The sequence below is a fragment of the Hyperolius riggenbachi genome, chromosome 2, assembly GCF_040937935.1.
Source record: "Hyperolius riggenbachi isolate aHypRig1 chromosome 2, aHypRig1.pri, whole genome shotgun sequence".
NCBI lineage: Eukaryota > Metazoa > Chordata > Amphibia > Anura > Hyperoliidae > Hyperolius > Hyperolius riggenbachi.
Window position 1 is genome coordinate 85,283,900 of NC_090647.1, and position 22,280 is coordinate 85,306,179.

At 46.3% G+C, this 22,280-nt stretch overlaps 1 protein-coding gene across 5 annotated transcripts in view; it reads left to right on the forward strand.

Annotated features, from left to right (window-relative positions):
- Positions 1-525: 525 nt before the first annotated feature.
- Positions 526-22,280, forward strand: part of PAN3 (poly(A) specific ribonuclease subunit PAN3) — a 134,886-nt gene continuing 113,131 nt past the window's right edge. For 3 of the 5 annotated variants that reach the window (XM_068267002.1, XM_068267004.1, XM_068267006.1), the window contains exon 1: positions 527-1,034. In XM_068267002.1, coding sequence (XP_068123103.1) covers positions 794-1,034 — 241 coding nt within the window. In that variant the 5' untranslated portion in view covers positions 527-793. Of the gene's footprint in view, positions 1,035-22,280 lie in introns of all 5 variants that reach the window. The other 2 variants (XM_068267003.1, XM_068267005.1) reach the window with 1 other exon arrangement.

The following is a 22,280-nucleotide window of genomic DNA, read 5'->3' on the forward strand; positions in this document are numbered from 1 at the left end:
ATAAGGTAATCAAGCGGAAAATCGTCTGGAGAATCGATCGTCAGAAAAACTGCATCGCGTGTATCATTAGAGGCAGAGAATCAGCATGACAGCCAGGCAATCTGAATTGTCTAAAAGGAAATAAATATGGCAGCCTCCACATCTCCCTCACTTCAAGTGTCCTTTAAAGTGGGCTGAGGACTCTCCCAGACAAAATCCTTGCTTGGGCCTGCTTTCCTGACATAATGGTAAGTATGGAAAAGAAAAAACATTATTGTCAGATATGCTGTATTTTCCTTATACGTAAGGGAGGGAAGCAGAGGGCTAAAACTATCCAGAACCTTTATTTAGTGTTGTTTAGCACAGATTATACATCTCTGGAGGGATGTAGGAATAAAGAGATCAGAAATGACACTCAGCCGGGAACATGAACCAAACAGGCCAGGCCGCCCCTAAAGAGCAGACAGCAGAGCACTAGCAGCCCAGGCGCTGATATCCGGGTACTGGCGGGTCTCACGTGTGGTCGGCTGCTGATAATAACATCGCCGCTCTCTCTCCCTCTTTCTAGCTGTGCAGCCCTGACCGACGCACTTCCCAGCATGCCCCGGGCCGCGCCTGCGCAGAAAGCAGCGGGCTCAGGAAGAGGAAAATAGGAAAACAGCCGAGAGAGAAAAATAGGAGACGGAGAGAAGAAGGAGGAGGGGGCGGGGAACTTATCACCAGAGACCCTCCGCCAGAGGCCCGGGGCCCTCTCCAGCTGCCCGCCAGGCCCGGGGCCCCCCGTTCACCCCCTCCATGCAGCAGTGACACGGCCATGCACAGCGGACTGAGCCCGACCCCCTCGGTGGTGGCGGCCCAGCTGGCTCCGGTGGGGGTTCCTGGTGTGAAGCTGAAGTTCTGCCGCTACTACGCCAAGGATAAGACGTGTTTCTACGGAGACGAGTGTCAGTTCCTGCACGACGAGCCGCTCCTCCATGGCAACAGCCTGGCCGCCTACCCGCTCACCCCGGGGGCCAGCAAGGTGGAGCTGGGGAGCCTGACTGCCGCCGACTACGGTGAGAAGAGGCTGTATGTCTGTGTGACACCTAGTGACGGGACTACAAGGCCCAGCATGCCTCAGTAGTTCACTACAAGGCCCAGCATGCCTCAGTAGTTCACTACAAGGCCCAGCATGCCTCAGTAGTTCACTACAAGGCCCAGCATGCCTCAGTAGTTCACTACAAGGCCCAGCATGCCTCAGTAGTTCCCTTCAAGGCCCAGCATGCCTCAGTAGTTCACTACAAGGCCCAGCATGCCTCAGTAGTTCACTACAAGGCCCAGCATGCCTCAGTAGTTCACTACAAGGCCCAGCATGCCTCAGTAGTTCACTACAAGGCCCCAGCATGCCTCAGTAGTTCACTACAAGGCCCCAGCATGCCTTGGCAGGCAAGAAACTAAAAGGGACACTCAGTACTGTCAGTAACAGGCTAGGGTATTTCAAGGCCCAGCATGGCCTAGTAGTTTACATCACTACAAGTCCCAGCATGTCTTGGCAGATGAGGAACTAAAAGGGATGCTCTATACTGCCACTGATAGGTTTGGGGACTACAAGTACTTGCATGCTGTAGTAGTTCTTCACTACAAGTCCCAGCATGCCTTGGCAGGTGAGGAATTGAATTAAAAAGGATACTTAGTACTGCCACTGACAGGCTGAGTGACTACAAGTTCCAGCACAAATTGTGAGACCACTAAAAAACCTAGCATGCCCTGACCAATGAAAAGTGGGATACTACTGATCAGCTTGCATTGGGCCATTTATCTCATTACATATTACAAGATAACTAGAAGTCCCAGCATGGCACGAGTCTACTGGTTAAAGTCAGTAAGTCGGCACCTGTTCAATAAGGAGACCTTGGCCAATACTCTCTAACACTGCTACCGAGTGTGTCCTAGTGGCTGCAGCTCTGGTGCTTTAAGAAGTATGATATAAATGTTTTGTCTCATCTTGATTGATGCTGAGAATATAAACAAGTGGTTCAGATTTTATAAGTGCAAGGAGAATTGGTGCAAATGCTCAAGGTGCCCATTAATGATACAATCTTGATTGTACAATCTTTGTAATGGCCGGTTCAGACGGGTATCTGAAGCGGCTGCCCAGCATCTCACTAAAATGCTTTTCTGCAAGTGTGCAGAAAGCATTTGGGGGATTTTGGGTCTTCTTCACCCCCAGAGGAGGATTACAGGAGACCGGTGCTAAATGACCCTGGAAGCAACTTGTGCTTTTCAGGGGGAAAAGTGTGGCGCTCAAAAACAACGCACAAGTGTCCTCGTGAACTGGCCCTAATACGAGAGGCTACCTGAAGTATTCAACGTTTACCCCCTTCTACTACATAGATCTGGTAAAATCGAACAATCAGGATTATAGTTGGCACTTATGAACCCGAGGAGGGTGCATACAAAAAATATACTTGCAGATAAAGAGGGAAGCCTCTGGATCCTCCAAAGGCTTCTCACGCCCTCCTCGAGGCCACTGCCTGGGACCCTCTGAAAGTTTGTGGCTGCGCTCCTCTTTGTGCATGAGTGTGGCTGTACTGGGCCCGAACAAATATGCATGTGCAGTATCAGGAAGCAGCTAACTGCGCAGATGCTGCCATACCAGTACTGCCACGCTTATACTTGGTGGGGAGCACGGCCCACAAGAACATATCTGGAAAGCCTTTGCCGGATATGTTTAGAAAGTCCACAAGTGGCAATGGTGGTGAGGACATTGGAAGTCAATGCACAGTCGCAGTGCACTGGGATCAATGTGCAGTTTTCCTTAACGGGGGAAAAAAAAACACCTGACATCGTTGCTATTATTGCCCGACGTGTGTGAATTCCCCTTTGCCGACAGTCAGCTGCCTGCCGGCCATGAATGGCGATTGGGCCGTTTTCCCGTGGCTTCAAATGTGACCCTACCCAGAGGCTTTTCTCTACCTAGGGAAGTATCTCACTTTTTATTATCCTTGAGCTCACTTTAAAATTGAAGGTGTACTGGGGGGGGGGGGGCATAATCAAATACTTACCGTGCCGTGCCTCCTGTTTCCATCCGTCTCTCACCATTCTCCACTCGGTCCCATTCTTGGCGACTCCAAACCTGGACATGCTGCGCCGCGCATGTGCAGTATGTACATTCTGCTGCCCTGTGGTCATGCAGTGATGTCACAGGACAGGTGCATGCTTGCTCCTGCGTCCAGGCAGGTGCGCTGATTGGAGATGCTTGTCCTGTGACATCACTCTGCACGGCCACAGGGGACCAGAATGGACATACTGCACATGCGCTGCTCAATATGTCCGGGTTTGAAGTCGCTGAGGAGAATGGCGAGTGACGAAGAGGAACGGGAGGTGCGGTAAGTATTTGATTATGCCCCCTACCCACTGCACCTTCACTTTTTTACCAGAGCCTTTTGGCTCTGGTATCCTTTAAAGGGAACCTGAAGTGAGAGCGATATGTAGGCTGCCATATTCATTTCCTTTTAAACAATGCAGATTGCCTGGCAGTCCTGCTTATCCTCTGCCTCTAATACAGCTCTGCACGAAGTCTGACGGGTTTAGCGTCATACTTGTTTCAGGGGTGTGATTCAGACACTAATGATAATCAGCAGGACTGCCAAGCAAGCAACTGGTATTGTTTAAAAGTAAATAAATATGGCAGCCTCCATGTGTGTCACTTTGGCTGGGAACACACTAGGCAGAAATGCTAGCGTTGCAGAAAACGCACATAATGCAAGTCAATGGACTGCATGAAAAAAACGCATATGCTTGCGTTCTGCATTGTGCGTTTAGAAAATAAAAAAAACTTTGGTTTTGTTGCATATTTTTCAAAAAAGCACAATAAAAAGTCAATGGGGACGCAGAGGTATTGCGTTTCAGTGCGTTTTGCATTTATTTTTATATGCATTAAATAGAGTCTAAAGCGAGAATAAATCTTGCTTCAGACCTCATAGATAGCAGGGGCACGTGTGCCCCTGCTAAACCGCCGCTATCCCGCGGCTTAACGGGGGTCCCTGTCCCCATCCCCCCCCCCCCCCCCAAATTCCCTCGTTTCAGCGGGGGAGCACTTCCTGGTTGGGGCAGGGCTAACCGCCGCAGCCCTGACCCACGCGCGTCTGTCAGCGCGTATCTCCGCCTCTCCCCCGCCCCTCTCAGTCTTCCTTCACTGAGAGGGGCGGGGGAGAGGCGGCGATGCGCCGCTGATAGACGCGACTGGAAGCAGGGCTGCAGCCGTTAGCCCTGCCTCCAGGAGCGACCAAGTCTGCGACCAAGTGTCGCAGTGGGGGGTTTGAGGTGAAGGGACCCCCGTTTAGCAGGGGCACACGTGCCCCTGCTAACTATGAGCTCTGAAGCGAGATTTATTCTTGCTTCAGAGTCTCTTTAAAAAAAAAAGTTTGTATTTCCGCTTCCTGTTGACTTCCTAGTGATTTTCATAAAACGCATATGCAATTTATATATATGCGAACTGCAAAGGCATTAAAATGCACAAACACATGCAAGCAAAATGCAAACGCACCCGACGTACTAAAATGCACAAACGCATATGCAGTAAAACGGTACATTTCCTGCACTGCCTAGTGTGTTCCCATCCTTTGAAGTCATGCAATCAATGTTTCATTCTGGTATATCGTGCTAAGCAACCGTTCCATGTTATCATAGCCTTCCACCAGTTTTGCTCTATTTTTCCTTTGCAGCTCTGATGATTCTGCCACACTATGCACTGAGAAGCTGGGAGACTGCAAACCTTAGGTGTTTTCCTAAGGGGCCCTTTCCACAGGTAGCTAAACTGTGAGAGCAGTTACATTGCAGTAGCAAGCAGTTTTGAGAGTTCAACAGTCTTTTCACTGCCTATCAACTGCTTGTGGAAAAAGGCCCTAAGCAGGGATGATCGCAGATGTGCAAATTTTTCTGAGTTGATGCAAATATATGCAGCTTAAAAATGGCCCAATCAATTTAAACCTGGGTTTAAATTGATTGGTCCGTTTTCAAACTATATAAATTTGCAGAAAAATGTGCATGTCATTGATCATCCCTAGCCCTAATGCCTAGTACACACCATACAATTGTATGTTAGATGATTGTTAGCTTTTCTGTAAGATTTTCTGCAAAGTAGTGGTAGACTGTTCATTATCTCTGGTGCATTGTCTTCTGGTTATCTCCTGCTGAGCAGAACAATGCCTAATTGTTAGACAGATAAATGGTAAGATAATTTCCAACATGTTGGAAATTATCTATCTGGCAGGTAAATCTATAGGTGCGTACACACGCACTACGGCCGCCAACGACTGGTCCCTCAGACCCTCCCGCTGGGCGGACTTTCAGGCGACAGTAGCGCGTGTGTACGCACTCAGCAGATTGATAAGGCTGTCTCTGAACGATCCGCCGGGTGGATTGCTCAGAAACAGCCTTATCAGTCCGCCGACAGTGCGTACACACGCGCTACTGTCGCCTGAAAGTCCGCCCAGCAGGAGGGTCTGAGGGACCCATCGTTGGCGGCCGTGGTGCGTGTGTACGCACCTTAATGCTGTGCATACACTGCTCGTTTCTTCTTATCAATCGAGCTGCTGATGGCTCGATTGATTTCTAACAGGTCCTATTGCCCGCCGGATCGATTCCGCGCTCGATACCGGTGGGCAGAACAATAGAAAAAAACGAAGTGCTGATTAGAAAGCGCCCGCGGGGACGAGCGGGAATCGATCCGCGTGGGCGAGTGGTGATACGCCGGCATAGAGCCGCTGGCTTGATACCGGCGCACCATCTAGCCGTGTATGCCCAGCATAACAGAAAAACTTACAGAAAATTGTATGGTGTGTGTACTAGGCATAAGGCTTCAGACCCACTAGCTGCTATGGGGGATTTTAAAGAAAAATCACATCCCACAAATGGGATCACACCCATAGCATTACATTAGCAAGAGCTTTTCAAATCAAATAGGCTAAGGGCCCATTCACACTTCAGTGTTTTGCCGGCGATTTTGCTTTTAAAAGCGCTAGTGTAATTAAACCCTATGGGGCTGTTCTTACCTGGGCGATTTGCGCTTATCGTCCAAAATCGCAAAACACAAACACGTCGCCTGCACCATTTTTAGGCGATTTCCCAGCGATCGCGTTTCAGTGCTATAGAAGTGCTAAACACGATCGCGGAAAAATCGCCGCAGTGTTCAGTGATTTTTTTTTTTTTTTCTCTGCTGAAAAATCACTCATGCAAAACGCCGGTGGTAAGCGCCAGCGTTTTGCACTTTCAAGTGTGAATGGGCCCTTAGAAAAGTGCTGCTAGTGCGTTCCAGGCCTAGTGTCTCACACATTATAACAAGTGTCAACTGCCAGAACCAGCACTTTTGCATGGAGCTAATCCAGAAAGAGGTGGTCAAAAAGATGCAAAAAAAATAAAAATAAATAAATCTAAGATTATATCAGAATATGCATATTTTTTTATTTCAATTGTAAAATGCTCCATCAAGCTGCATAAAAAAACTGCACAATCTTGCATCAGCTCAAATTTGCAACTCATTGACCATCCCTAATCATCCAAATCTGAAGGCTAATGCTACATGCACACTTGAGATAAGTCTTTGGAAAATGAAAGATCACAGACCAATTTTACCCTATTCCATGTAGTATGAGAGCCATACCTTCAGTCTTTTCTATGGAGCTGAACTCCCCATCATATAAAAATCTTTGCAAGATGCTGCACACACAGATGCTGTACACATTCAAAAGATCAGTATCTGCAAAAGATCCGTTCCTGCAACATGCATTCATAGTATGATATCTGCAGATCCTCATACACACTTTAACAGACATTCATCTGCATATCTGGCAATCATCTGAAGATCCATCCTGGTGGATCTGATCTGCAGATGAATGTCTGTTAAACAAGGTGTGTATGAGGATCTGCAGATATCATAGACTATGAATTAGGGTTGCAACGGTATGAAATTCCACGGAATGATAACCGTAAAAAAAAAATACCACGGTATTATACAATTATTTGGACCCGGGACCCCCCTTACATTAAATAATGTGCCCGTCCACCCCAGTGTGGGGTTCCCCACTCCCTCTGGAACTGTAAAATGGCTCACCCTGCTCCTGCAAAAGTCCTGGTGGCGTAAGACATAGGTGTAGCCATAGCATAGGTAGCCAGGAATAAGTGTAGCCAGTAGTAGGTGGCTGCAGCATAGGTAGCCAGGGATAGGGTGTAGGCAGTAGTAGGTGGCCGTAGCATAGGTAGCTAGGGATAGGTGTAGCCAGTAGTAGGTGGCCCCAGCATAGGTAGCCAGGGATAGGTGTAGCCAGTAGTATGTGGCCTCAGCATAGGTAGACAGTAGTAGGTGGCCGCAGCATAGGTAGCCAGGGATAGGTGTAGGCAGTAGTAGGTGGCCATAGCATAGGTAGCCAGTAGTATGTGGCCCCAGCATAGGTAGCCAGGGATAGGTGTAGCCAGTAGTATGTGGCCTCAGCATAGGTAGACAGTAGTAGGTGGCCGTAGCATAGGTAGCCAGGGATAGGTGTAGGCAGTAGTAGGTGGCCATAGCATAGGTAGCCAGTAGTATGTGGCCCCAGCATAGGTAGCCAGGGATAGGTGTAGCTAGTAGTAGGTGGCCCCAGCATAGGTAGCCAGTAGTATGTGGCCCCAGCATAGGTAGCCAGGGATAGGGTGTAGGCAGGGCTGTGGAGTCGGAGTCGTGGAGTCGGGCAATTTTGGGTGCCTGGAGTCGGAGTCGGGAAAAAATGCACCGACTCCTAATGAATTTGTAACTGTAATTAAAATTGAAAATATGATAAAATGTTCTATTTCTCAGATAATAGTCATTAAAAATAATGTATATATACAGTAATAGCTGTGCTTAGTCCACAAAAATGAAATAAACCAATCAAAATTAGTTACTTGTGCTGCTTCAATAAAGCAGTCCCCGTATTTTTAAGGTCAGATATACATATCTGATTGTGACTGCATATATGATGTGTACACAGGAATCTCTTATATATACTAAATAACATCTATGCTGTAAGAATAAAGCCTGATGTGTAGCTGTGTCACTAATAGAGATTGTCAACGAGATGGAAATAATTCTGCATTGATTCTGATTTATGCAAATGTATGCACTCCCTTTGCTGATGAAATCAAATAATTTGATATGTTATTAAAATTTGGTTTGGTGACTACAAATTAAAGGGTAACTGAGACGGATGAAAAGTAAAGTTTTATACATACCTGGGGCTTCCTCCAGCCCCCTTCAGGCTAATCAGTCCCTCACTGTCCTCCACCACCCGGATCTTCTGCTATGAGTCCTGGTAATTCAGCCAGTCAGCGCTGTCCGGCCGCATGCCGCTCCCACAGCCAGGAACATTCTGCACCTGCGCAATAGTGCTGCACAGGTGTAGTATGCTCCTGGCAGCGGAGTGTGTGCATGCGGACTACGCCTGACTGGCTCAAGTACCTGGACTCATAGCAGAAGATCCAGGTGGTGGAGGAGGAGGACAACTAGGGACTGATTATCCTGAAGGCGGCTGGAGGAAGCCCCAGGTATGTATAAAACTTTAATTTCATCTGTCAGGTTTACTTTGTTACACAGTAGTACTATACTCTACATATGCACTCCCCACAGAGCTGCAGGGAATCCACTGAGAATGCTGTGCACATTGAACACAGAGGTGTTGTCTGTTTACAATCTCCTTATTCCCCTGCAGAGTACCTGCACATCATTCTTACATGCACCCACACTTACATTGCCTAGGGCCTGATAGATGTTCTTTGTTCCGGTTTGTACCTTTTACAAGTACTCTTACCAAGGACTAGTTTTAGTCTAAAGGGAATAAATATAGTAGTCTACATATCATTCTCACTTCAGTTGTCTTGTAAAAGTCTTAAGCGTTGGCAGTTAAGAGCTGAATTTCATGTTACATACTTTTAATCAACAAAATTGTAATATGCAAATTAGGAGTCGGAGTCGTGGAGTCGGAGGAATCCTAAACTGAGGAGTCGGAGTCGGTGGATTTTTGGACCGACTCCACAGCCCTGGTAGTAGGTGGCCCCAGCATAGGTAACCAGGAATAAGTGTAGCCAGTAGTAGGTGGCCATAGCATAGGTAGCCAGGAATAAGTGTAGCCAGTAATAGGTGGCCGTAGCATAGGTAGCCAGGGATAGGATGTAGGTAGTAATAGGTGGCCGTAGCATAGGTAGCCAGGGATAGGTGTAGGCAGTAGTAGGTGGCGGTAGCATAGGTAGCCAGGGATAGGTGTAGTCAGTAGTAGGTGGCGGTAGCATAGGTAGCCAGGGATAGGTGTAGTCAGTAGTAGGTGGCCGTAGCATAGGTAGCCAGGGATAGGTGTAGCCAGTAGTAGGTGGCCCCAGCATAGGTAGCCAGGGATAGGGTGTAGGCAGTAATAGGTGGCCGTAGCATAGGTAGCCAGGGATAGGGTGTAGGCAGTAATAGGTGGCCGTAGCATAGTTAGCCAGGGATAGGTGTAGTCAGGCATAGGTGGCACAAGTGGAAAGGAAAGGGTGCAGGCGATGTAATACTGCCTAAAATGTGCCCAGCTTACCAGTCCTGTTTGTAGAGCTTGGACCGGGCATTGAGTGGCAGCAGGATAACGAAGAATGGCAGAGGGATATCAGAGAACATTCAGAGCTTCAGCGCGCAATACTGAAGAGGCAGATTTGAAAGGCTGTCTCTTGATTGGCCGCGATCGGCGGGACAAGAGCCCCGTTACTGAGCCAATCCCTGCTCTCGCTCTTCTACTGCGTGTGCGCTCCAGCCGATGGGGGAGCAGTCTCTGCGTTACAGGTGCGTCATCATAGGACGCGCGTCCCATCCGGCACCTGCGCAGTGCATCAGCAAGCCTCCCGCAACCAGGAAATAGCTTCGGGAGCTTTCTTTTCATGGAGGTAGACAGGGAAATGTGAACGGCGGCGATACGGAAGTGGCGATGAAGCGGCGAAAGGCTGCGGGAAAAAAACGGTATTTTGCAAATGTGCATGGTATGATTACCATGCACATTGAAACCGGTATATCGCGGCAGTCCAACTATGAATGCATTTTGCAGGAACGGATCTTTTGCAGATACGGATCTTTTGAATGTGTACAGCATCTTTGTGTGCAGCATCTTGCAAAGATTTTTATCTGATGGGGAGTTCAGCTCAATAGAATAGACTGTGTAGAGTATGGCTCTCGTACTACATGGAATGGGGTAAAATTGGTCTGTGATCTTGCCTTTTCCAAAGACTTTTATCTCAAGTGTGTAATGTAGCATCATGATTGCCTGACAGCTTATTGATGCCTGACACCGATCAGGTCATTGGTGATTAGTCCTCCAAATCTAAGCCAAAGTTCCAGCTCTGGCCAGGTGAATTTTGTTTATTTGAAGAGCAAGAACCTGCTTTGAAATCTCTACTAAAAACCCCAGTATTTACGGTCAAACTGTATAGGCATACGTTTGTGTTGTCAGTGAACGGCCACAGAACTACTAGTCTGCTCAGTCACTGAGGCTGATCAGCCAGTATCCTTGATCTGGGTATCTGCTTCACTTTTGTGTCAGTTTTTTTTTCTCCAGTTGTCCTTGCATTGTTTTTGATAAATGTGCTTCAGTGTTGGAAGCTGGAAGACTGCAAGCCTCAGTGTGTTCTGTGATAACCATTCTCAATACACACTTTTTGGCAAGATTACTATAATGCCCAGAATATAAGAACAGCAAGTAATTGTCTACGTCATGCAATTCAGAGTTGATGCAGGATTATGCAATTTTGTTTCATGCTAATATATGCAGCTTGCAAATGGACCAAGCAAATAAAGCTGAGGTGGGCATTGATTGGTCAATCTTAATGCTACATACACACTTGAAAGATAAATGGAAGATATCAGACCAATTTTACCCACTTCCATGTAGTATGAGAGCCATACTCTACACAGTATATTTTATGGAGCTGCACTCCCCATCAGATAAAATTTTTGCAAGATGATGTGCATAAAGATGTTGTACACATTCAACAGATCAGTATCTGCAAAAGATCTGTTCCTGCAAAGATCCACTCCTGCAAAATACATTCATAGTCTATATCTGCAGATCCTCATACACACCTTGTTTAACCTCCCTGGCGGTATGATAAATGCGGCTGCGCAGCCGCGGGAGGTTTTTTTTTTTATAACATGTAGCTAGCCTAGCGCTTGCTACATGCTTCCCCCCCCCCCCCTCCTTACCACAAGCCACAACTGCAGCACATGCACAGCGGCAGCCCATCAGTGATAACCACAAGCCACAACTGTAGCACATGCACAGCGGCAGCCCATCAGGGATTACCACAAGCCACAACTGCAGCACATGCACAGCGGCAGCCCATCAGTGATTACCACAAGCTACACCTGCAGCACATGCACAGCGGCAGCCCACTAGGGATTACCACAAGCCACAACTGCAGCACATGCACAGCGGCAGTCCATCAGTGATAACCACAAGCTACAACTGTAGCACATGCACAGCGGCAGCCCATCAGGGATTACCACAAGCCACAACTGCAGCACATGCACAGCGACAGTCCATCAGTGATTACCACAACTGTAGCACATGCACAGCGGCAGCCCATCAGTAATTACCACAGGCCAGAACTGCAGCACATGCACAGCGACAGTCCATCAGTGATTACCACAACTGCAGCACATGCACAGCGGCAGCCCATCAGTGATTACCACAAGCCACAACTGCAGCACATGCACAGCGGCAGCCCATCAGTGATTACCACAAGCCACAACTGCAGCACATGCACAGCGGCAGCCCATCAGTGATTACCACAAGCCACACCTGCAGCACATGCACAGCGGCAGCCCATCAGTAATTACCACAGGCCACAACTGCAGCACATGCACAGCGGCAGCCCATCAGTGATTACCACAAGCCACAACTGCAGCACATGCACAGTGGCAGCCCATCAGTGATTACCACAAGCCGCAACTGCAGCACATGCACAGCGGCAGCCCATCAGGGATTACCACAAGCCACAACTGCAGCACATGCACAGCGGCAGCCCATCAGTGATTACCACAAGCCACAACTGCAGTACATGCACAGCGGCAGCCCATCAGTGATTACCACAAGCCACAACTGCAGCACATGCACAGCGGCAGCCCATCAGTGATTACCACAAGCCACAACTGCAGCACATGCACAGCGGCAGCCCATCAGTGATTACCACAAGCCACAACTGCAGCACATGCACAGCGGCAGCCCATCAGGGATTACCACAAGCCACAACTGCAGCACATGCACAGCGGCAGCCCATCAGTGATTACCACAAGCCACAACTGCAGCACATGCACAGCGGCAGCCCATCAGTGATTACCAAAACCCGCCAGTCAGATGCATATCATAGTCCTCCTCAGTAAGCCAAATAGAATAGTCACAGCATCATGCTCGGTGTCTGGCAAAATTCCAATCGGCAGTAGCCTGTAATTGGTCCCCACCTTGCAACATCGTAAACAACTACTTGCAGTGCAAAACTTCAACTCATCTAATTCGAAGAAACCAAATATGAAGTGTACGTCACTCAGGCAGGTAGTGTGGGATCTACCCAGAAATCTGTCTGTGATCTACAGGTGGAAATCGGCAGGACTGGTATTGGTTAAAAAGAAATAAATATGTCCGCCTCCATATCCCTCTCATTTCAGATGTCCTTTAACTGAAAATGCTATTTTTCTTTCTTGGTGACCCGATACATAAGTAGACCAGCGGAGTTAGGACACCTAAAATGCCAGTGATTTGGTAGCCTCAATCATTCCAAGTTTAGGTACAAACAGTTATTTATTCGGTATCACATTTAGATTAATCTATTTCCTTAGTAACAGTAATCCCAGATTCATTATGACTGGTTGAGACAGCCTGGTGGTGGTGGTAAACAGTTTGCTTCTGGTGGCCGATGAAAGTGAGAAATGAAAGGGTTTTTCCATATTTATACTATGTTCCCTTTGACATTCTATCAAGGTGGCTGAAAGTCCTAAGCCTTTAATATTTATATCAAATGTGCAGCTTTTCAAAACAAGCTCGATCAAAAAAGTTGGAATATTATTTCCCAATTCTTACATCAAAATGTTAAACAGGAAGACTATTAACCCCTCTCAACGCATTTCTATTGATTGTACAAGTTTTTAATGAGTGCTCGACTAAACTTGGATTACGCCATCACTAGGGATGCTCAGTGAAGTGCAAATACTGTTGCTGCAGATATTTATGCAGAAGGAAAATGGACCAATCAGATTTAGTAGTAGCAGCAGCATTTCATTGGTCCATTTTAAGCTGCATAATGTGCATTAAGATGTGCTTGAAATTGTAATTATTTTCATCTCATTGACGATCTGTATTTATCACTACAGATACGGCTATATCTGTTGTGTGTTAACCAGGGCTGTGGAGTCGGTACAAAAATCCAGACTCCGACTCCTCAGTTTAGGATTCCTCCGACTCCTCAGTTTAGGACTCCACCAACTCCTCTAATTTGCATATTACAATCTTGTTGATTGAAAGTATGTAACATGAAATTCTTCTCTTAATGCGTAATATGTTGGTGCTTTATAAATACAATAAATAAATATTTATAAATAAATAAAATGACTGCCAACGTTTAGGAATTTTAAAAGACAACTGAAGTGAGAAGGATATGGAGACATATTGCCATATTTATTCCCTTTAGTCATAGACTAAAACTAGTCCTTGGTAAGAGTACTTGTAAAAGGTAAAGACCGGAACAAAGAACATCTATCAGGCCCTAGGCAATGTAACTGTGGGTACATGTAAGAGTGATGTGCAGGTACTTTGCAGGGGAATAAGGGGATTCTTCCTCTATTACACATTCTTCATGCACAATCTAAACCAGGTTTATGGGTGATAGACAACACCTCTGTGTTCAATGTGCACAACATTCTCAGTAGATTCCCTGCAGCACTGTGGAGAGTGCATATGTAGAGTATAGTACTACTGTGTAACAAAGTAAACCCGAGACAGATGAAATTAAAGTTTTTTATACATACCTGGGGCTTCCTCCCGCCGCCTTCAGGATAATCAGTCCATCGCTGTCCTCCTCCACCACCTGGATCTTCTGCTATGAGTCCAGGTACTTGATCCAGTCTGGCGTAGTGCACATGCACACACTCCGCTGCTGGGAGCGTACTACACCTGCGCAGCACTATTGCGCAGGTGCAGAATGTTCCTGGCTGTGGGAGCGGCATGCGGCCGGACAGCGCTGACTGGCTGAATTACCAGGACTCGTAGCAGAAGATCCGGGTGGTGGAAGACAGCGAGGGACTGATTAGCCTGAGGGGGGTTGGAAGAAGCCCCAGGTATGTATAAAACTTTTCTTTTCATCCTTCTCAGGTACCATTTAATTCATAGTCTCCAAACCAAATTTTAACATCAAATTATTTGATTTCATGAGCAAAGAGTGCGTACATTTGCATAAATCAGAATCAACGCAGAATTATTTCCATCTCATTGACCATCTCTATTAGTGACACGGCTACACATCAGGCTTTATACTTACAGCATAGATGTTATTTCTTATATATAAGATTCCTGTGTACACATCATATATACTGTACAGTCATAATCAGATGTGTATATCTGACTACAATACGGGGACTGCTTTATTGAAGAAGCACAAGTAACTCATTTTGATTGGTTTATTTCATTTTTGTGCACTAAGCACAGCTATTACTGTATGTATAAATTATTTGACTATTATCTGAGAAATAGAAAATTGTATCATACCGTATTTTCTATTTTAATTACAGTTTAAATTCCTTTTTTTTCCCGACTCAGACTCCAGGCACCCAAAATTACTGCGACTCCACAGCCCTGGAACGCCATTAGTTCTTTGTTGATTGGTGGTAAACTATTTTATCATTCAATTTGACCAGATTGAAAACTGATTAATCCCAATATGTACGGCTGTGCGAGGAAAGGGCTTTGTGTCTTTTGTATCATTGCTTCTCTGCACATTGCAACATCCATCCATGAAATGGAAACAAAGTGGCTGATCTGGCATATCATGTTTTTTTCTAATTCATGTAAATTAGACACATGTAAAATGTGAGCCAACTGTATGTACATACTAATAAGGTGACTCATTAGACAAACGAAGTGCTTGCATTTGAACGACAATTGCCAATTTATTACATACAGACTATACGGTATCTAGTTCTGCGTCTTCCCCGGAAATGTATTTTAGCTTGATGGGGTGAAGTCCTAGCCGGGTGGCCAAAATGTAGGCTTGGCCCATAGTGGGCTTTGCCACATGCAATATACAGTAAACCTTTGAGGCAGGGAACACTTTTTTATTCGTATGTTTTCTGCACACCAAGTGTGTGTTTCTATGCTGGAAAACGCATGTTTTTTCACAGCAGCTAATGTAATTGATACGGAAAACTGACAAAATGTGCAAAATGTCAGTTTTCTGCGCGTGAAAAATAGTAAGGCCTCTTGCACACTACATGCGATTCCGATTTGCGGTTTTACATGCCATTCAATTTTGGTTTTTTTTTTTTTCTTGGTTTTTTTTTTCTTTGCATTTTTTTTTCTTTTGATAGCATCCAGGTAATATCGGAATAGCAAATCGGATTTGCAGGGGGCCTAAGTGTGAACTTGCCCATTGATTAACATGAGTTTTCAGGTTTTTCTGTGCAGAAAACGCGCACTAAGGCCTAGTGCACACCAGAGCGGTTCGGCTGTAGTTTGCGATCCGCTTGCGGGTGCGGATTCACTAGGGTAATGTATTTCAATGGGCTGGTGCACACCAGAGCGGGAGGCGTTTTGCAGAAACGCATACTCCCGGGCTGCTGCAGATTTTGGATTGCGGATGCGTTTCTGCCTCAATGTTAAGTATAGGAAAAACGCAAACCGCTCTGAAAAACGGCACTTCAGAGCGGTTTGCCAGGCGTTTTTTGTTACAGTAGCTGTTCAGTAACAGCTTTACTGTAACAATACATGAAATCTACTACACCAAAAACGCTTCCCAAAACCGCAAAACGCTAGCTGAAACGCAGCAGAAAAAGAAAAAGCGTTTCAAAATCTCCTAGCATTTTGCGGATCTGCTAGCGGGTTTTGGTGTGCACCAGGCCTAAATCAGTCAAGTGTATTCCCTGCCTTAGAGAATTGGTTCTCAACCTGGGGTCCGTGAACACCTGGCGGTACATCGGCAGCTGTCAGGGGTCCTGCAGGGGCTGCAGACAAAATAGCGGATCCTGCCCCCAGGAGAGAAGTGTCAACTACCTGTATTTGGCTCCACCCACATCATGTAATGGCCATGCCCACTTTTCCAACACCACTTGTAGGGGGGTACATTTGCCTAGGGATGACTCACAAAGGGGTGCACGTGCTAAAAAGGTTGAGAACCACTGCCTTAGAATAAAGCAGGCCATACACTGGCTCGATTCACGGCCGTTTCGACAGCAGATCCGATCCTGGGATCGGATCTGCTGCCAATCGCTTGCGCTAAACGCACCCGCCGATCCGATTTCCTCCCGAAATCGGATCGGTCCGTCGATCGCGCCGTGCGGGAAATTACCCTCGATCGCCCGACGGTAGGAGCGCGTCGCTTGCGGCGTACGATTCGGGCCCGATCCGAGCATGTATACATTACCTGAAGCTGGCTCCGGGGTCCTCTTCTCCTCGCTGCACCGCATTTCCGCATGTCCCAGTGTACGCTTATACTTCCTGTGTCACTCCGGTGACCAGGAAGTTGAAATAGAGGGCCCTCTATTTGAACTTCCTGGTCACGGAGTAACACAGGAAGCGCCGGGATGGAGCAAGAACAGCGGTGCGGTGCAGTGCGGAGAAGACGCCCGGGAGCCAGCCTCAGGTAATGTATACGGGGGGGGGGGGGGGGACAGGCGGCAGGAGCAGCTGAACAGATTGTGATCGGTTTCAGGCTGAAATCGATTTACAATCTGGTTGCAGTAAAGGCAGCCATACGATCCCTATCTGATCAGATTCGATCAGATAGGGATCTGTCAGCTGGTCGATCTAATGGCACATCGACCAGTGTATGACCACCTTAACTTGGTTTGCAAGACGAGCAAAAATGTTGAATGTACAAGCAATGTAAGTATACAATATTTATTTCATTACATCTGAGCCAACTGAGCTCTTCTCTTCTTTGACGCTGCAGAATAGTACTTGCTCTGTGTGTAGGGACTGTACAATGTCACATTTCTGTAATATCTTCAAAACCAGGAAAAAGCAACTCTGGCTAAGTTCCTTGTTGGTCTCAAAGATTTCGGTGATCAGACAGCAATCCTTTTGTTTTACTTTATGCAGTACTTTGTGTTAGATTAAAAAAAAAATTGGATTGTGGAATTAATCTGAGTTTCCATTAATATGGGAAAAATTTGCTTTGGATTACAAGCATGTTTCCGGAACAGATTATGCTTGCAAACCAAGGTTGCACTGTATTTATTTCCAGGTCCTGCATTTATGTTGTAAATATTGCCAATTGCTCTTCAAAGCATATTCCAACATCCACCTTTGCAGTACCTCTGCACTGCAAACCCAGTCCTTCTGTCCCAAAACCTGTCCTAGCTTTGTTATAAAGTCATAACCCCTCCCCATCCAAAACAAAGTGTATTCCTTCGCTGGTCCCACTGCAGTGTGTTCCTAGCTTTGTAGAGCAGAGTCTGAAACGGTCCGTGACTGTTGATAGATTGCTGAGCTACTCTGTGACAGCTGGTTGGACAGGAAAATCAGCCAAGTGCAGCACCCAGCTAGAAGAGTCTGGCGGGAACACTGTAATTTTGAAACTTGGCTTTTGCTCTGCTGTAAATAAAATCTAAAGTTTGTAAACCAAACAAAATATTCCATCCAGTTTATATTTCTTAGCATTCAGCAGCCCTGGGACATCCCTTGTGTTTGGCTGCCCACCTCAATAACCATCACCCACAACCTAGAGGGATGTGGCTAAATAGAATGTGCAGCATGTAATATTGTACTCCTAATGGCATTTGGTTTTTCTCAGTAGGATGCAGCATAATTCTGTGAGGTCTGCATACCAGGAAGTCAAGGATTAGCTAATGTCCAAGTCATAGGACACCTGAAGTGAGAGGGATATGAAGGCAGTCATATATGTATTTCTTTATTAGGGCCTGTTTCCACTACACGCAGATTCTGCATGCAGAAAACTGACTCCAATGAATGCCTATGGGAAATCTGCATCAGAAAAATCCCGTTCAGTGGAAACAGGCCCATAGGCATTCATTGGAGTCGTTTTCTGCATGCAGAATCTGCGTGTAGTGGAAACAGGCCCTTAAACAATAACCGTTGCCTGGCTGTCCTGATTTTTCATGCATCAGGAGTGTCTGAATCGCACACCTAAAACAAGCATGCAGCAAATCCAGTCAGAGCACCTGATCTCTACATGCTTGTTCAGGGTCTATGGCTAAAGGTAATGGAGGCAGAGGATCAGCAGGGCAGCCAGGCAATGTGCATTGTTTGAGGTTACGTTCACAGAAGGGCGTTGTGGTGTAATACCCGCAGAGTCACAGAGCCAAATCCACTTGCATCTGTGCTGTCCTATGTCTCTTAAGTGTCACTGGGGAGGCTGGACCAATGAAATGAAACATTGGTCCGCCTCCACAATAGTAAAGCCTCAGCTTGACCTCTTCACTGAAATGAGTGGTGGAAACTATAAGGGGGTGTTTGGGGAAAAAGAAGGAACCACCTCACTTTAGCTAGAGTAATGGAGGACTTGGGTTAAGTGTAGGTCATTAAGGTACCTATAGACCAGGGGTGAAATTTTATTAATTTTTTTTTTTTAATGGAATCTAGGAGTCAGCAGGAAACGTTTAGGAGCCAACTTCGACAGCTAGAGAACAATGTAAGGTGCCAGCAGTAATTTCTTAGTAGCCTTAAGGCCCATACACACGTCGGATTTTTTTTAACCTCCTTGCGGGTTACCCCGAGCAAAGGTCAGGGTAACTCGCGCAGGAGGATTGCTCTGGCCCTGCTGGGCCGATTTTCAAAAAAAAATTTTTTCCTACACGCAGCTAGCACTTTGCTAGCTGCGTGTGGTATGTGATCGCCGCCGCTACCCGCCGCGCCGGAGTGGGTGGGGGGGATGCACTAGGCTAGCTACATGATTTTGGAAAAAAAAATAAAGTGCTGCGCTGCCCCCTTGCCGCAAGAATTGGACCGGCAAGGGGGTTAAGGCGGATCGCTCAAGACCAGTCTTATCACCTGAACGACGGACTGTACACACGCCCGATTTGACGTCCGGACGACTGAACGACGGGACGTCCAAACCACCCGTCATTTAAAAAAATCCGACGTGTGAATGGGCCTTTAGCTACACATCACCTAGGATTGGTCCTGTACTGCTGTAGATCAGATAATCTCAGGTCTTCCTGGCATACCTCTCTCCAAAGTGATGTTCGATAGATATTGTATTGTTTTTAGTAGGCCAGTGTGTTCTTCCTTCTCTGCATCCCTCTTCAGTGGCTAGATGGTGTAATGGTTAAAGGACAACTGAAGTGATCGGGCAATGGAGACTGCCATATTTATTTCCTTTTGAGTAAATCCAGTTGCCAGGCTGGCCTGCAGATCCTCGGCCTCTAAAGCCCCATCTACACGATACGATTCTTTTTGCAATTCGATTACGATTCTATTTATGATCCAATTTAAATCCGACATGTCCGATTGGGATTCGACTTGCCATTGCAAAACGATGGCAAATCGAATTGAATCGAAATTCCGATCAGACAGGTCGGATTTAATCGGATCGTAATTGAATTGCACAAAGAATCGTATCGTGTAGATGGGGCTTAATACTTCATACTAGCCATAGACCCTGAACAAACATGCAGCAGATCAGGTTTTTCTGACAATGTCTGATCTGACAAGATTAGCTGCAAGCTTGTTTCTGGTATGATTCAGACATTACTGTAGCCAAATGGATCAGCAGGGCTCCCACGCAACTGGCATTGTTTAAAAGAAAATAAATATGGCAGCCTCCATATCCCTCTCACTTCAGTGTCCTTTAAGAGCCTCTGACACAGGAGACCAGGGTTCGAATCTCTGCTCCTCCTGTTCAGTAAGCCAGCACCTATTCAGTGAGGAGACCTTGGGCAAGTCTCCCTAACACTGCTAATGCCTAAAGAGTGCTCCCTAGTGGCTGCAGCTCTGGAGCTTTGAGTCCGCCAGGAGAAAAGCATGATATAAATGTTCCATGTCTTGTCTCTTCACTGACATAAACTAATGGTACCTACACAGGGACAATGCTTGTCGCCTATAGAGATTGAGACTCTATCCTTCAGGCTACAGTTGGGGAGCTGAGCGCTTTAAAGTGGCGCCTCTCTGCTATAACCAGGGCTGTGGAGTCGAAACAATTTTGGGAATCCGGAGTTGGTGATTTCATAAACTGAGTCTGAGTCGGATGATTTTTGTACAAAATCCACAGCCCTAGTAAGTATTAAGGTGGCCACTAACTGTCCAATTTCTAGCGAAAAATCGTTTGAGCGATCAGAAATTCTGATCGGATTGGTTGTAAATAACCTCCGTTGATGGACACAATCGATTATGAACGAGTGAAAAAAATGTCGTCCGCATGAATTTTCATTGAACCAAAATTTTGGATTTTGTTGTTGGTTGTGATAGGAAACAAAGATTGGTTTGATGATGGTGTAGTGAACGATGTATTACAATATTTCACTTCCGATCAGAATTTCTGATCGCTCGAACGATTTTTCGCTAGAAATTAGATCATTAGTGGCCACCTTTAGACTAAGGAGTCGGAGACATTTTGGGTACCCGGAGTGTGAGATGGTGTCAGTGATTACATTTTTTTTTTTTTTTTAATATAAAGTAAGGAGTTGGAGTCAGAAGATTTTGTACCGACTCCACAGCCGTGGCTCTAACAGTGGCACATCTGTTGCTAGGCGAATGGGAGAAAGTGTGAAATGATGGGGCAACTTCCGTAAAGGGGGGGGGGGGGGGGAGGGAGAGAACAATTAAATTGGCCACCAATCGTCGCTAAAAGTGTCAGCATGCCAGATCATTGAGTGACCTCTGCAGGCCTCAGGACAGCTGTACACATGGTAGATTATTGGTTGACATGGCCACATGCACCTAGAACAGTCTAGTAGTGTGTACTCACCTCTAGGGCATTGCAATTGTTTGTACCATGAATTGTCTTTAGATATCTGGTCAGTTTCACGGTATGTTGAAAGGGGCATGCTTGTGTGGTTTAGTTTTGTAGATTGGCTTAAACCACAGCTGTTTGATGTTTTTCTGAGGGCATTGGTTCCCGGAAACCTCGTCCATTCAAGACATTCGGGACTTCTCTTATTTTTCTCATCTCTTCTGTGGGTACTCCTAGCTGTGGTAAATCTTCAGAGCTTGCACTGTCGGATATCAATTATACATCTAACAGAAAAATGTCAAGTACTTGACTTTTTTTTTTTTCCCTGTGAATTTTTAATGGTGTTAAAGTGGTGAAGTTTTATGTGTAAAACATTTTTAGTCTACTGTTGAGATTATAGAATTATGGTTAGCACGTGTGTTGTGTGTGTGTGTGTGTGTGTGTGTGTGTGTGTGTAGGTATAGATATAGTTGAGCAGATGCTTGGCAAAATCCCACGTCCAAACTTTTTTTTTTTTTTTTTTTTTTTTTTTTTATATGTTAAACGCAAAGCATAGAAGTGGTGAGTTTGTCAACTGCTTAAAGGGAACCTTACCTGGGGCTATTACCAGCCCCCTGCAGCAGTCCTGTGCCCTCAGCGCCGCTCTTGAATCCTCTGGCCCCCCGCTGTCAGTTTCGTTTTTGACGACTCACCAGTTGCCGGCCGCCATGCGTATTATTGGACGCATTCACCAATGCAATTAGCGCCATTGCGGACCGCAACACGTACAAAAATACGCGTTGCCGCATTCCGCACGCGTGGATATGCGGCAACACGTATTTTTGTACGCGTTGTGGTCCGCAATAGCGTTAATTGCATTGGTGAATGCGTCCAATTATACGCATGGCGGCCGGCGACTGGTGAGTCGTCAAAAACGAAACTAAGTGACAGCGGGGGACCAGAGGATTCCAGAGCGGCGCCGAGGGCACAGGACTGCTGCAGGGGGCTGGTAATAGCCCCAGGTAAGTGAAACTCTTTACCCCCCGTTCAGTTAAGGTTCCCTTTAAGATCTGAAGACTTTTTAGAGCAAGCAATTGTTTGCAAAATAAGCTGTGTAATTGTTTGTTGCATGCTTGGCATGCATTGTCGCTCTTCTGTGTCGCTATGGAATGTCTGGCGCTTTCAGTGAAGTTACCATAATA